Source organism: Zingiber officinale, chromosome 9B (assembly GCF_018446385.1).
Source record: "Zingiber officinale cultivar Zhangliang chromosome 9B, Zo_v1.1, whole genome shotgun sequence".
NCBI classification, from domain to species: Eukaryota; Viridiplantae; Streptophyta; class Magnoliopsida; order Zingiberales; family Zingiberaceae; genus Zingiber; species Zingiber officinale.
In genome coordinates, this window is record NC_056003.1 from 47,436,681 (window position 1) to 47,453,113 (window position 16,433).

The window sequence follows — 16,433 nt, forward strand, 5'->3', positions numbered from 1 at the left end:
CATAAAGTTGGGTAACCCAGAACTGCCTAACATGGAATTAATCATATCTTCAAGGGTTCGATTTTTTCGTTCTGCTATACCGTTGGATTGAGGACTATATGGAGCAGTTACCTCATGGATTATACCTGTATCTTGACAAAATTTTTGAAACAGGTTCGAGATAAATTCTCCACCCCTATCAGACCTTAACCTCTTAATAGTTTTATCGATTTGATTCTCAGCTTCAGATTTAAAAATCATAAATTTATCTAAAGCTTCATCCTTGGTTTTTAGCAAATAAACATAACAATAACGAGAGTGGTCATCAATGAAGGTAATAAAATACCTTTTATGGTCTCTCGTTATTACACCGTTAAACTCACAACAGTCAGTGTGAATCAATTCTAAAATATCAGAATTTCTATCAACTGATTTGAAGGGTTTACGGGGTTGTTTATATTGCACACAAATTTCACATTTTTTCTTATCATTTATAGCATGCTTAGGGATCATGTCAAGATTCATCATCCTTTTTACGGTATTAAAATTGACATGTCCTAATCTGTCATGCCACATATCATAAGATTCAATGTTATATGAACAACCAATATTAGAAGTTTTATTTAAAGTAGCATTTTCTACATTGAGTTTAAATAAACTTTCATTAAGGTAACCTTTTCCAATAAAGGTTCCTAAATGTAATATTACAACTTTATTACATTTGAAGTTCAACTCATAACCAGCACGAACTAACTTTGATCCGCTAATCAAATTCCGACGGACCGCTGGAACATGATGCACCTCATGCAGTGACAGGACTTTTCCAGAGGTGAACCTCAGGTCAACTTGTCCTATCCCAAACACCCTGGCTGCAGAATGGTTTCCCATGGTCACGGAAGTGCCTTCAATTACCTGATAAGTAAGGAAGGCAGATCGATCAACACAACAGTGTACATTAGCACCTGTATCAACTAACCATTCATTGGGTTGATAGATCAAGTTTAGTTCGGGTTTGAAGGTAACAAACCTATCGCTGGTGTCGTCACTAGCAGTCACGACATTTACTTGTGCCTTGGTGTTGGACGTATTGCTTTGGTTCTTGTCCTTTCGCTTAGGGAAGAATTTGGCATAATGTCCAACCTGTCCACATGCCCAGCAAGGCTTAGGTTTAGTTCTAGTTTTCTTTTGAACCTTTGGGTTGGGTTTCATCTTGTTCTTCATTTTCTGACTTTTGAATTTCTTCTTGTCAGATGAGACTACTACATTCGCCTTTGGAATAAAATCCATAGGCATTCTTGTATCATCATTTTTATGTTGCTTCCGATGTTCTTCTTCGATATTTAAGGCAATCATTAAATCTTCGAGAGAGATTTTACCTCTCCGATGTTTAAGAGTCATGCCAAAATCTTCCCAACTCGGAGGCAATTTTTCGATGATTGACAAGACCTGAAATTTTTCAGGTAATGACATATCTCCTTCAGCAAGACCATGAATTTGGACTTGGAATTCATGTGTCTGCTCTATCACAGATTTGCCTTCAACCATTTTGAAGTTTAGGAATTTTGCCACAGTGTACTTTTCTAAACCAGAATCTTCAGAGTTGTATTTTTATCCAAAGATTTCCACAACTCTTTAGCCGAAGGTTGAACAGTACACATCAAATAGTGCGTCTGAGAGGGCAGATAGGATTCTCCCATGGCAGAGATAATCCCTTTGCTTAAACCTCTCTAAGGTAGCACTACGGGCAGGTTCCTCTTCATTGGGTGAAGGAGGGTCTGTTTCTATAACGGAGAATAGCCCTAGCGTAGTAAGCCAAAATTTCATTCGTTGTTGCCAACGTCTGAAGTTTTGCCCAAAAAATCTTTCGGGTCGAGCGCTAGCCTCATCAGACCCCGTTACCCTATCGTTCATCATGTTTATTGATGGTACAATCAATTCTCTAAAATTGTAGTAATTGTAATAGAACTAATTACACTAATGCAGTAATCTATAATTGCACCAATAAATGACGAGCATGCAATAAACGTTAATAACAGTAAGGGTTAAGAAATTGTGTATCTCCGGTCGAAGCGTCGGACGTGCCGACTGTCTTTAGAGAATTGATTGCCGCCCACGGTGCAGAGGCTCTCCGGCAAAATCCTCCCAAGATCCGACAACCGCTCGCGTCGCTCGTAGGTGTACTCCAAAACGAGCGCCGCACTCGGACTCAACCTCAGATCGCGAACCAAGCCTCAGAACTCAGAAAGAAGGAAGAAGAAGTAGAAAGCAAGGGAGAAGGAATGCTTTGCTTTCTGGAGTGAATTGAGAAGGAAGTGTATTTATACACTTGAAGCAGTGCAGAGGAAGGGACGCACACTCACGCGTGGATGCGTTGTTTCGCATCCTCACGCGATGCGGACAGAACCGAAGCGCTGCTTCGCTTCCACGCGGACCAAAAACCGAAGTCCGCATCCCTTCCTCACACGCGGAACCAAACTCTGGTTTGGTTCTGGTTCAGATCGAACCAGAACCGGAAACCAAACTGGTTTGGTTCAGACTGAACCAAACTAGCAAAAACAGACCGGGCCGCCCGTGAGCGCAAGGCCCACGGGCTGGGGATTTGCACCCCCCCCCTTGCGCGCGTTAATCGCGCACGTGACGCCCGGTTTATGGATTTCCGGCTCGAACCCCCCAAATCCACTCGATTTGGGCTTGACCCGCGCATGCGTGTAGGTCCTCTTATCATTGCTAAGCAAGGATGGAAGAGCTTCCTATATAAGCCCTTCCAAACTTCTCCACTTAGTAATGTGAAACTAAAAATACTTTTGAATTTAAAACAAAATTCAACACTTTTCAGGTCAATCTGCATCAAAAATGAATGTTTTATTGGATCCTTACTTAATTGAGGTCGTCTCTTCATATTATATTAGTGAAGTCTTCGTCACACCTTTACTAACTACCACATCGTCATTTGGTCTGTGCCAATCATTTCTTAGTAAATCAATAATTTAGGTGAAATAATTAAACCAAAACTTAAACTCATGATCACAAACTCGTATGGTAATAATTTTATTATTGCGCAAGGCTTTAATTCCTTAGAATAGTATATATATAGATAGATATAGCTACCAAGCTTTTCACCTGAGTACAGATGTCCCAAAAGCTTAAATTTTAATTTGTGTAGGTCTTCAATGGGGAGATCACCTTGCTGCGAAGATCAGAATGGCCTGAAGAAGGGTCATTGGACCGGTGAGGAAGACCGGAAGCTCGTCGAGTACGTACAGAAGCATGGACATGGCAGCTGGAGATCCCTTCCAAAACTTGCAGGTTAATTAATTCGATCAGTAAATTAAATCTTGGTTGATTAGTGAAGATTATCATGGATCACCTAAATCTTGATTTAACAGGTTTAAATAGATGTGGGAAAAGTTGCAGACTGAGATGGACAAATTACTTGAGGCCAGATATCAAAAGAGGCAACTTCTCTAAGGAGGAAGAGCAAACCATTCTCAATCTCCACTCCCTGCTCGGAAACAAGTAATATTAAATTTATGTAAATCTTACTACGGAATTACTAATCTGTTGAAACGTTTTAGATGGTCGGCGATCGCCTCGCACCTCCCTGGTCGAACCGACAACGAGATCAAGAACTACTGGAACACTCACTTAAAGAAGAAGCTCCTCCAACTTGGGGCCTTGCTAGAGTGGTCGCAGCAGCTCCAGCTGTTGGCTTTCATGGGGAGCGGGGCAGCATCAGAGCCCAACTGCCTTGTCTCCCAGATGACAACAGCTCCTGTCCCTTCCATGCCTCTTACTCAAAATCTAAACTCATTTCAAGGCATTCAATCTTCGACATGGATGGGGTTGAGCTGCCCGGACGAGAACTCGATACTAATGTCTCCTCAATTGCCTCTTCCTCCAATCGCAGACATCGATTTCGGGCACTCAACCAGCAGCAGCTCCAGCTGCATTGACAATGGCAACTACCTTCCTTTCTCCTGGCCTGAGAGCTTGTTGGATGATCCATTCATCACTGATCACTTCCCCTGATCTCACTCGTTTCTTGTTGTTTTCCCTTCTTTAAGGGAAAATTGGCCTTTGCACAGTATGTGTATCGAAAACAAATAAGTAATATCTTATATAAATTGCTTTTCCTCTTTATTAATTCATTTGGGTGTCAAAGATTTCTGATATAGGACGATAAATGAATCAAACACCTGTGACTAAATTTGATATTTAATTTGGTAAGACTCACTACAAAAAAAAAAAAATAGTTTTACCGACGGATTTGTAATTGTCGGCGATCGATTTGTCGGAAAGGTCATTACCGACGGAAGATCTTATTTCCGTCGGTAATAATATACCGATGGACCATAATTCCGTCGGAAACATTGTCGGAACAGTGTTTTTGGCCAGGAATGAATTACCGACGGAAGACTGTTTCCGTCGGTAATTACCAACGGAAACACCTATTTCCGTCGGTAACATATCGATCCACCGACGGGAAACCGCGTTTCCGTCGGTAGATTTTTTCGATATGTATCGACGGATTTATATTTCCGTCGGTATTCCGTCGGTAAACTAAAAAAAAATTCCCAGGAATGATCTGTTTTGGCAATTTCCATATATATACAATTTCAAAATATACAAACCATCACAAATATAATTCATTACAATCAATCCACACAAATATATATAATCCACACATAAATTAAAACATCACATTTACACAATCCACAGTTAAACAATCATAACATTCTAACACTTTATTGATACAACTGCATACAAACATATAATCCACACTTACTAACTTTTATATATATATATATATATATATATATATATATATATATATATATATATATATATATATATATATATATATATATAACAATCACTTTTACACAATCAACACTTAAACAATCACAATATCATATTATTAGAAACAACTATAATCATCTAAAACAAACTAAACTGAACAAAATATCATAGTGCATATATAAATTCTGTCAAAATGATACATACCATAATGCAAAGTTACAGAATACATACCATAGTGCAGAGTACGTAAAATAATACAAGAATGAAAGATAATGCTAGAAATCCTGTCAAAAGACAAATATCAAATGATCATGTTGATATATAAATAAACATTTTTGCATATATGTATATCGAATTTTATTTATAATAAAATGATACCTGAACACAAAAAGGAGCATATGATCATATGAAGAGCCAGTATGTAAATAGAACCGAACGTGACTCCTGAAACATATATTAATAAAACATTTAGAAATTAAATGAACATATTATACCAAATATAAAAATGGAATAAATATATTACCACGGTCTATATATGATAAATAAAAAACTAATAAAGTATAATTGAACATACCTCAGAAAATGCTAATCATCACCGGCTGATGAATCTTGAGTCTCCTGTGACTCAGAACCATGTGACCCCTGGGTGAAATTAGCCACGATCTGGTACATCTGGGCAATGAGATCATCATTACTCTTGTCACGTTCGACTCTCCTCTTCTCCTCATCAGATCTCCTCTTCTCCTCATCAGCTCGCCACTGATCCATATCGGCCATCCTCTCATCCATTGATTTCAATTGAGTGCGCAGTTCTTGATTTTCACGTCTTAAGGACTGCATCTCACTAGATGAAGAGGAACTAGCACGGTCGGCCGGATTTCTCATACAATCAAATGCAACTTTTGCTTGAGGGCCCAGGCCGTAGAGGGTAGAGTTTTTTGTCCTTCCACCGACAACATCATAATAAATCTCATTTAGAGCGTCGGTGAATAGAGACTATGAATCTCCCCCCTCTACTGATGGTTGAGATGCCTGAGCCACCCTTTCTGTTTTGTTGCTGTAAACAAATAAATAATATCCAATTTAATCAGTATTGCTGACTACTAATTAATATAGAAATGAACAAATGTAATAAAGTTAATAATCTTACATGGAGAGTCTGAGATCGAGAATCAACAAATGATTCATCCTTCTTCTTATGGGTCTTGAGAAAGACCTCCATACATGTGGGCTGTCGGGTAAGCTCGCGTTCCTACATACAAAAAATTTTTGGACAAAATTATACAAGTTTGCTAATAAATACATAATTTGTTACAATGTATAACTTTAAATTTTACTCACCAGATCCATGGTATGCTCTTCAATAGATCTGGATCCTGACGTATGCCGAGCGGTTCCGGTGCTCGGGCCACCTGGTTCTGTATTTCTATTTACTTTTGCCTTTTCAGCATTTGCCTGCCATCTTTCTGCAGCCCAGGTGGCCGTCCATGCACTCCATATCGCCTCGGAAACATACACAGGTCTAACGCCCTTCTTTCTCATGTAATACATATGGTCTCTGTATAGTTTGGCACAGTATGTATTCCATGTAGATTTAAATTCTTCTCCATGCCCGTCCTCCCATGTATACATTTTCTGCAATTATAAGTTAAGCATTTAAGTTAAGTGATAACTATATTAAATATAATACCAAATATATTAAATTTACTTACCACAAATTCATTATAGTAAAATATCTTCATCTCCTGGTCTACATGCCTCCATGTAGTACCAGACACGCTAACTCGTTCTTTGAATTTTCCCGTGATATATGTGGCAATTCGGTGGCCATCTGGAGTGAACCTGCACAAAATAATATTAAGTTAAGAGAAATCAATTATATATTAACTTGAATTAATATAATGAAAAATACGTACGAGTCCCCGACGACTTTAAGGACCTTGTAGCCACGTGGTGCTACAGGCTGCTGCTCTACCATAATGATATCTGTAAAACAACATTAGAACACATAATAATAAGGTGATGAAAACATGATAATAAAATTATAATTTAATACGAAAGCATAACTTACTTGATGATTACTAATTATAATACTTAATCATCGTTACCATCTGATTAATCAACTCTGTACAGTTGCTATGTCCTCTTTGCTAGATGAGCTTAGTTCAACTTCATACTCACTGTTCGAGATCTCTCCATCATCAATCTCTTCGTAAGTGACATTAACATCTACAAGTAATTGAGAAGTAGATTGGAGTTGTAAATCAACTAAATGTCTCTCCACTTCATCATTCTGAAATGCATCATGATTTTGAGGAGTGACTGTGTTCGGCATCTCTATGGTTAAGCGAGACTTGATTCGACAAACAGACAACCATTCACTAGATCTTCTTCTCTTCGTAGGGTATTCAAGATAGAAAACCTGACCCGCTTGTATCCCAAAAAATGAAAGGCTCAAATTTTTTGAATCTTTTGTTTGCATTAACCTCAACTAAATTATAATTTGGATGAATTCTAGTACCTATTCTTGGTGTCGGATCATACCATGAACACTTGAACAACACACACCTCTTTATTGGTAATGCAAGATATTCAATCTCTATGATCTCCTCAAGTCTACCATAGTAATCAAACTCAGTATTGTTGTTGTCCATAGATCCTTTGACGCAAACACCAGAATTATAAGTTAATCTCTGTGAATCTCTTTGTGCCACGTGAAATTTAAGGCCATTAACATAGTAACCAGAGTACACCTTAATTTTACGAAGCGGGCCTGATGAAATATTCATTATCCTATCATCTTGCACATTTGATATTCTACGGTCTTTCACCTATAAAATATAGTCCACGTATAAATTAGGACACCTATTAATAGGATTGAAGGAAATTTTTTTATAAATTTTGTAACTTACATATATTTGAAACCATAGTGCAAATTCGGTCTCTAACTTTTCAGCTACCTCACTTGCAGCAATTGATGGATTTTGTATATATAGTTGTTGTTCGTATAAGCTGAGAAAGAATGTAATTATATAAATATTGGGATATCAAGAAAGATATTTAAGAATGAATAATTATTTATTTAGAGTAGTTAACTTACTTAATGTATGGCTTGACCTCTTCACAGTTTAATAGTATGTATGTTCTTGCAGCATGATATTCATCTTCGGTTAACCATCTAGAACGTGATGCACCCATTGATTTACCAGGAAATTTGAAAATAGAAAGCATCGATGGGTCTATCGGCTGAACATCATCAGAATTTCTAGGGCATTTGCGGTGTCTTGTTTGCACACTATCAGCAAAATAATATGAACATAAAGAAGATGCTTCTTCAACCAGATAAGCATTACATATTGAACACTCAACTCTTGCTTTATTACAAACATTATTTTTTAATTTCCTCAAAAACCGTTCAAATGGATACATCTATCTGTACTGCACAGACCCTCCTATTTGTGCCTCGTATGGTAAATGCACTGGTAGATGCTCCATTGAATAAAAAAAACTAGGTGGAAATATGCGCTCTAGCTTACATAATATAAGAGGAATGTCTGTTTCTAGCCAAAGCATATCATCCATCATAATACATCTCGCTGTCAAATCTCTAAAAAATAGACTCAATTCAGTGAGTGCTTGCCAAACATGTTGAGGAAGTAAGTCATGGAAGGCTAATGGAATAAGTATTTGCATGAATATATGACAGTCATAACTTTTCATTCCAAACATCTTTAATCTATTCACATCCACGCATCTAGCCATATTTGAGGCATACCCATCTGGAAATTTGATTTCTTTCAACCAATTGCATAAAGCTTGCTTACCATCTTTGTCTAATGTATAACAAGCTTTTGGAAATTTGTTGGTTGTTTCATCCTGATGCAACTCTGGTCTATTAACTAGTTCCTTTAATTCTTCACGTGAATTTGCAGTGTCTTTAATTCTTCCAGGCACGTTCATCACAGTGTTAAAAATATTATCGAAGAAATTTTTCTCAATATGCATGACATCCAAATTATGTCTAATAAGTAGATGCTTCCAATATGGTAGCTCCCAAAAAATACTTCTTTTCTTCCAACCACACTTGCACATCCTAACAATGTATTTATTTAACTCATCGGAACCAGGTTGAGTTACTGGTAGAAATCCATAATTATCTATTTGCTCAATGATTTCTTCACCTGAAACATGAGCTAGAGGAGATTTTCTCACAACAACATTTTTTAAAAAGAATTTCTTATTTCGCCTAAAAGAGTGATCAATTGGTAAAAATTTACGGTGATTATCAAACCAAGATACTTTCCCACTATAAGGTAATGAAAATACATCAGAATCTGTCATACAGTGCGGACAAACTAATTTACCAGCCGTGCTCCATCCCGACAACATTGAGAATGCTGGAAAATCACTGATTGTCTATAATAATGCAGCATGCAATCTAAAATTAGTTTTACTTGCAACATCGTAAGTCACTGACCCTACATTCCATAATTCATTCAACTCGGCAATCAGAGGTTGTAAGAAAACATCTATCTTCTCTTTTGGATTTGTTGGACCAGGAATAAGTACTGTAAGGAACATAAATTCATCCTTCAGACACATCCATGGCGGTAAATTGTACGGTGTTAATATAACTGGCCAAGATGAATATTGTTGCCCTGACTGACCAAATGACTAAAATCCATCGGCGGAAAGTCCCAATCTCACATTACGTGGTTTAATTGCAAACGAAGGAAATAAAGCATCAAGATGTTTCCATGCAGGGGAATCACAAGGATGACACATCAGCGCTCCATCGTGCTCATGTTCATGATGTCATATCATGTGGCAAGCTATAGCAGTAGATGCATACAAACGTTGAAGTCTAACAGTTAACGGAAAATAATACATGACTTTCTAAGTAATTTTTTTCTTCTTCTGCCCTGGTATACGATTACTATGCTTATAACGAGGGTGTGCACAGATTTTGCATTCACGTAGATCATTGTCTTCATTCCAAAATATAATGCAGTTGTTTATACACCAATCAATTTTCTCTACAGGCAAGCCTAAACCTTTGACCAATTTCTTTGTATTGTAAAAACTATCAGTTATTATGTTATCAGCAGGAAGTAATTCTGACATCAATTGACATATGTCATCATAGCATCTTTCTGAAAAATGATGTTCTGCTTTCATATTCAATAACTTAGCAGTAGTTGATAACTGAGAATGACCAGAGGGAATTCCTTCCCACACTTCTCTTTCACTAGCTTTCAACATTTCATATAGTTGCTGATATTCAGGTGTTGATGTTTCATCATCTATATTGGAATAATCAACTGCAGCATTCATCGCATCGTGAACCATTGACTGCATTGCAATATCATTAGTTGAGATATCAGGAGCAGTATAAGTTGTGGCAGATGACGTCCCACCAGAAGGTCCAATTGATTCATACACATAAGGCTCCCCGTGACAATACCAATTATAGTAATTTGGTATAAAACCATTTCTGCATATGTGAACCTTCACGGTATCCTCATCACGAAAAGCTCTATTCCTACATTCTTAAGATTACACGGATACCATAACTCATCACCATTCATACATTCTGGATAATTTTTAGCAAAGTTCACAAATTTTTCAACTTCAGCAATAAAATCATCTCTAATAAACCTATTTTCCAAACGATTGTACATCCAAGCTTTGTTTATAGACATTTTGACCTTAAACCAATAAATTGAAAATTAGCAAATATTAACGTACAAACACATTACAAATGAAATAACTATATTATGTTACAGAATAATATACGAATATATCTGAATTAAATCATGCTAAATAATATCAAGTACAATTTACTAAAATATACCTGAAGATGTGTAGGTCAACCGGAGAAGAACAGCAAATGCTATCTGTTTACAAAATAAAAACATCTTAGTACAAAATTTTACTAAAAATTAACAAGTACAAAGCATAAATTATTACTATCGATAAACACAGCAGTGTCCAACGCAGCAACGATCACCAAGGCAACGTCTGGAACATCCGGCTCACAAGCAACCGGCACAGCGGCCAGCGAGCCGCTAGCGGTCGGCACATGCAGCGGCCTGATGCCAGCCGGCACAAGGTCCAGCAGGCCGCTGGTGGCCGGTGCTGCCTGCTAGGGGCCGGTGCTGGCCGTCGGAAAAGACGGCCAGCCCGTCCGCCACAAAGGGCAGCAGGGAGAGGAAAAAAAATGAGGGAGAGGAGTTACGTTCTTACCGACGAAACGGGGAGGAGGAAGAAAGGAATCGGCGCGCGCGTGGAAAGAAAGGAAGCTAGGGTTGTGTTTTAGGCGGATTTACCGACGGAATCTTTTATTCTGTCGGTATAGTTTTTTTTTAAAAAAAAACCCACTTCCGATGGAATAAAAGATTCCGTCGGAATTTACCGACGGAATCTTTTATTCCGTCGGAAATAAAAATAACGCCGACGGAATTAACTATTCCGTTGGCGTGTTTAAGAATAATACCGACGGAAATTGTTTTCCGTCGGTATTCCCGTCGATAAAACTGTATTTTTTTATAGTGACTTTATTTATGTTCTCATGATAAAAGATATATAAAGTTATCGCTTTAGTAACCCTAGCTTCACATATATTTTAAAAGAAGATAAATCATACAAATTTATTCAGCTTTAGTTGAGTACCTGCACGGGTAACATTTATTATCTTTATCAATAAATTCTTATGTTAATACATAAATAAACGTATATTATCCAACTATAAAATTTCAAAAACAATCAACTTCAATAACATTTAAATAAATCAACCTCAACACATAAAAAATCAAATTAAATTTGAATAATCGTTTTAACGATTTAACTTATTTTAAATTCAATTTAATTTCACCCAATTATCTTATTAAATAAATTTGAAGATCATAAATCTCGATTCAATTTGACTCATTTATCATCCTAATTTAATAAGATTTCTTTGATTTATAAGATACACTATTATATCCGTCTAACCGTCTCAAGATGGTCTTACCTTTTTTTAAGTTGGTATCATATATTTAGCTCTTTAAATCAATTAATTCTGAAAGTGATCGGATCGATTCCACAAAAATTTTTCACAGGATAAATCAGAAAATGCTTATAATAGAGTATTTTTAGTCCTGTTTTCCATTGAAGGAAAAAATCTCTAACTAAGATTAAAAGGTTTAACCATTACTGAGCATTCTAGTAAAATTGAACTGATTAAATCAAACAAATTTAAAATTGAACAAATTTAAAAAAATTTGAACCGGTCAAATTTTCCTAAGAAAATCGAACAAATCTATCAGTTCATTCAATTTTCGGTTGAATTATCTAAAATTTTAAAATCAAATTAATCAAATTTAAATTTTATTTGATTAATTACATATTTTATTTAATTAATTACATATTTTATTTAATTAATTATATTTTTAAATAAAAAATAACTAAATTAATATTATTATTTGTTTTTTCAATTTATTCGATTTAATCGAATTATAAATTTTAAAATTGATATCGAATTGAATTAATTAAAAATCGAACTAAATTTAAAAAAAAATAAAAATTAAATTAATCGAATTGAATTTTTATATTGCATCTTATTCATCCTTAGCGGATGAATCTTGCCCCTTTTTGTTTACTCGTGAAACCGTTTATCAGTTGTGATGTCGATGGTGAAGAACTTGTTTCCATTAATGCATCCGTCAGGTGTGGTGTAGGTGTAGGTGGTGACGTAACTGTTTCCATTATTGCATCCGTTAGGTAAGCACTGTGAGTCATATTTTAATATATCAATATATGATTTGTTAAAACTAATAATACAGAGAAAAAGATAGATTAAGAGTGTGCTCGGAATTCAGCAGTACGTCTGTGTCACATCGAATAGACAAAGTTACAAGACTAAACGCTTATATTAATTGTTTAGATTACGGAATTGTAATTAGTGAACAGGAGAATCATTAATGAGTTTTCTTGCGAGAGATTGACGGTTAATTAGTCGCGTGCTTAATTAATTTGTCTAATAAAGGTTTGGGCTGAATTCAATTGCGTGGAAAATATTAATGATAGCGACGGTAATCAAAGAAAGGGGAAATGCTCGCACTGCATAAACTTCTGATTCATGAGTTGCCTGTGACCGGTCGACCGTGGCAAGATTGATCAACCTACTAAAAATACATTATGACATGATGGGGGCGGTTACAATTAACCGTTATGATTTTTTGATTATTTCTTTTTACCTTGTAAGTATGTTATTTAAGACTATTTTTAGGATTTAGGTTAGGTCATAATATTGAGTACATACAAAATTTTAAATAAAAAAAATTAAATGTGCACGAGGTGTGTGGCATAAGGTCATTGGCACATTGTTGGAAATACAATCAAAATTTTATATTGGAAAGATATAAAAAAATTATGAGTTTAAAATGATGTAAGATATCTCCATTAGTATAAGATTTTTTTGGATAAAATCAAAAAAAATAAAGTCATGAGGGCTTAGATCCAAAGTGGATAATATTATGTCTTTGTGGAAATATGTGTATTCCTTTTGGACACAACTAGGGGTTAGCAAAAATTTGGTAAAATTCAATCGACTAAATTTGGTTTTTGATTTTTTTTTTTTAATTCGGTTCGATATTCGGTTAATTCAGTTCAGTTCAATTTTAAATTTCGTAATTCGGTTAAACCGATTAAGAATATTAATTCGATTAAATTTTATTTAAAATAAAATCTCATTTTTTTTAGTTAAAATCAAATAAGGTTTTAAAATTTCAGTTAATTCGATCGAAAACTGAAGTAATCGATATTTTATAGGTTCGGTTCGTTCGATTTTTATAGAGAAATTCGATGGATTTGATTGGTACAAAAAAAAATTTGATTTATTCAGTTCAGTCTGTTTAGTTTTGATCGAATACTTAGCCTAGACACAACAAATGGTATCAAAGACATTGTCCAAATCAGATGTCATGTGGGGTGTGACTGTAAACGAAATTGAGGGGAGGTTTGGAGCAGGTCAGGGTGACCAGATGCTTATGGAAAGTAGGGATGTAAACAAGCCGGGCTGAGCCAAGATTTAGGGTGTTCAAGCTTGTTTAATAAGGTAATCGAGCCAAGTCGAGCCAAGCTTAAATGAACGAAGACTTTGAAATGATTGTTCAAACTTGACTTGGTTTATTTTTTATAAGCTTAAGCTTGTTTAAAATTTGGTTTGAGCTTGATTTGTTTAAATGTTATCGAGCTCTCAATTCAAACTTGGCTTGATCTTGGTTCGTTTAGATATTATTAAGCTATTAATTCAAACTTATTTGATTGTTTGAAACTTTTACCTATTCGATTAGTTATTGAACTTGATAATTCAAACTTATTAGCATATTGATAAGAGTTTTATTAATAACATGATTCATGAACATTGTTTATGAATATTGTTTACAAACATTAATGAGCTGAACACATATATGTTCAAATTTTTTTTTTTAGTTTAATGAGATGTTCAAGCTTATTTATTAAATTGATCTGGTGTATATTGAACGAATATAAACAAGCTCTTACCAAGATGAATGCAAACCTTGTTCATGAATGTTTGGTTCATTTACAACCCTAGCAGAGAGGCCTAAAGTAGGTCAAGGTGACCAAATGCTCGTGGGGAGACCCAAAACAGGTCAAGGTGACCGGATGCTTCCAAGGAGGTCTGGAGAAGGTCAAGAGTGACTGGATACAGATGCTCGCGAGGAGGCCCAAAGTAGGTCAAGGTGACTAGAAGCTCACGGGGAGGTCTGGAGCAGATTAGGATGACCTGATGCTCACAGAGAGGCTCGGGGTAAGTCAAGAGTGATCAGATGCTCGTGAGAAGGCTCAAAGCAAGTCAAAAGTGACCAGATACTCGCGGGGAGATGACAGTCCTTTATTTAAGAGGAGGATTATTGGGGATACAATCAAAGTCCCTAAAAGATATGGAAAAGATCATAAATTTAAAAGGATATAAGATATTTCCATTGACATGAGATCTTTTGGGTATAACCTAAAAAATAAAGCAATGAGGGCTTTAAACCCAAAGTGGATAATATCATACCATTGTGGAAATATGTGTATTCCTTTTGGACACAATACACACACACACACACAGATATATATATATATATATATATATATATATATATATATATATATATATATATATATATATATATATATATATATATTGGTAAAGAAAATGTTTAGATTTTCAATGATGCCGGATTAGGGATGACAATTCTTCTCATGGGTTCGGGGTTATGTGGGAAAAATCTAAAATCGGGGCCAATTTAGAGAGTTTTTTCAAGTATTTAGGTTCGAATTCGGAGATTTTTCAAATCCCCGTAATTGAAGGGGGGGGGGGGATGGGTAACCCGCTTTGATAATAATAATCATGGAGTATGATCTTATGTGTTTATTAAATCATGGATTATTAATATTATTATTGTGTAGAGTTTTGATATGTCTCACCCTTTATGCTGTACACTCATGAACACTCAACTTCTAAATCCTAAAAGCAGATCTGATTAGCATAACTAGAGCTAAAAAAATTAAGGTACTCATGAGATATACAGTATAAGGGGTGCGATATATCAAAATTATAGATTTTCAATTTTCAATATATATATGAAAATGATTGAAAATTGAAAATCTATTTTTTCAGTTGATACGGTGCATAAAGGTGGGGCACGATAAGGCCAGGTAGTCAATAGTGAAAGGGACATGGTAGTCAAAAGTTAAGGGAACGTGGCAGTCGATAGTCAAGGGTACATGACGCTTAAAAGTTAAGGGGACGTGACAGTCAATAGTCAGGAGAAAGGAGTTAAACAGCCCTGCATCACTAGTCGCATAATGTTGGGACCGAAATGTAGCTAGAGGGGTGGGGGGGTGAATAGCTCTTCGTGATCTTGTGCTCTTCGTTGCTTTGTTTCTTCGATGATGTGCAGCAGAAAATACAAGAAACAACAACTATAATGCTAACACAAGGGATTTACTTAGTATCCACCTCAAGAAGAGGTGACTAATCTAAGGATCCACACACTCACGCACCCTCCACTATGAAATCACTCATTTACGGTAACTACTGAATGCGGAGAAGCCTTACAACACTCTCAATACAAGAAGAAAGCAAGGGAAGACAAATACAAGAAATATCTTACAAGATATGCAATGAAAACCCTAACCCTAGCTTCTTCTTCTTGCTGTAGATCTGCCTCTTGACTTGGAAATGCCTCTAAGAACCTTCAAGATCTGGCGGTGAGAGCTCTGTAGAGAAGCTGTGGAATCACTGTGGAGAAGAGATAGAAGAAGTACCGAAGACAAGCTCGCCAACGGCTTTATCTGCGCCAACGGTCGAATCCCAATCGATTGGATTGCTCCCAATCGATTGGGGAGGATTTGGATCGATCGGCCGATCGATCCAGAGTGCCTCTGTGCTCACTGGAATTGCCCTAAATCGATTACCCAATCAATTCAAGGCTTCTCGAGCGATTTCCAACGCTCCAATCGATCGCCTGATCGATTGGAGGTTTCAATCGATCGCCTGATCGATTGGAGGTTTCATTCGATCAACTGATCAATTCAGAAGCTTACTGTTCGCTCAGAAACTCTCCCAATCGATTGACCAATCGATTGGGGAAGTTTTG

The 16,433-nt window shown here is 36.2% G+C and overlaps 1 protein-coding gene across 1 annotated transcript; it reads left to right on the forward strand.

Moving 5' to 3' along the window:
- Positions 1-3,062: 3,062 nt before the first annotated feature.
- Positions 3,063-4,072, forward strand: LOC122024819 (transcription factor MYB93-like). The gene is made up of 3 exons (XM_042583533.1): positions 3,063-3,285; positions 3,366-3,495; positions 3,555-4,072. Exons 1-3 carry the CDS (start codon positions 3,150-3,152, stop codon positions 4,006-4,008), a joined length of 720 nt encoding a protein of 239 aa, XP_042439467.1. The 5' UTR covers positions 3,063-3,149; the 3' UTR covers positions 4,009-4,072.
- The last annotated feature ends 12,361 nt before the right edge of the window (positions 4,073-16,433 follow it).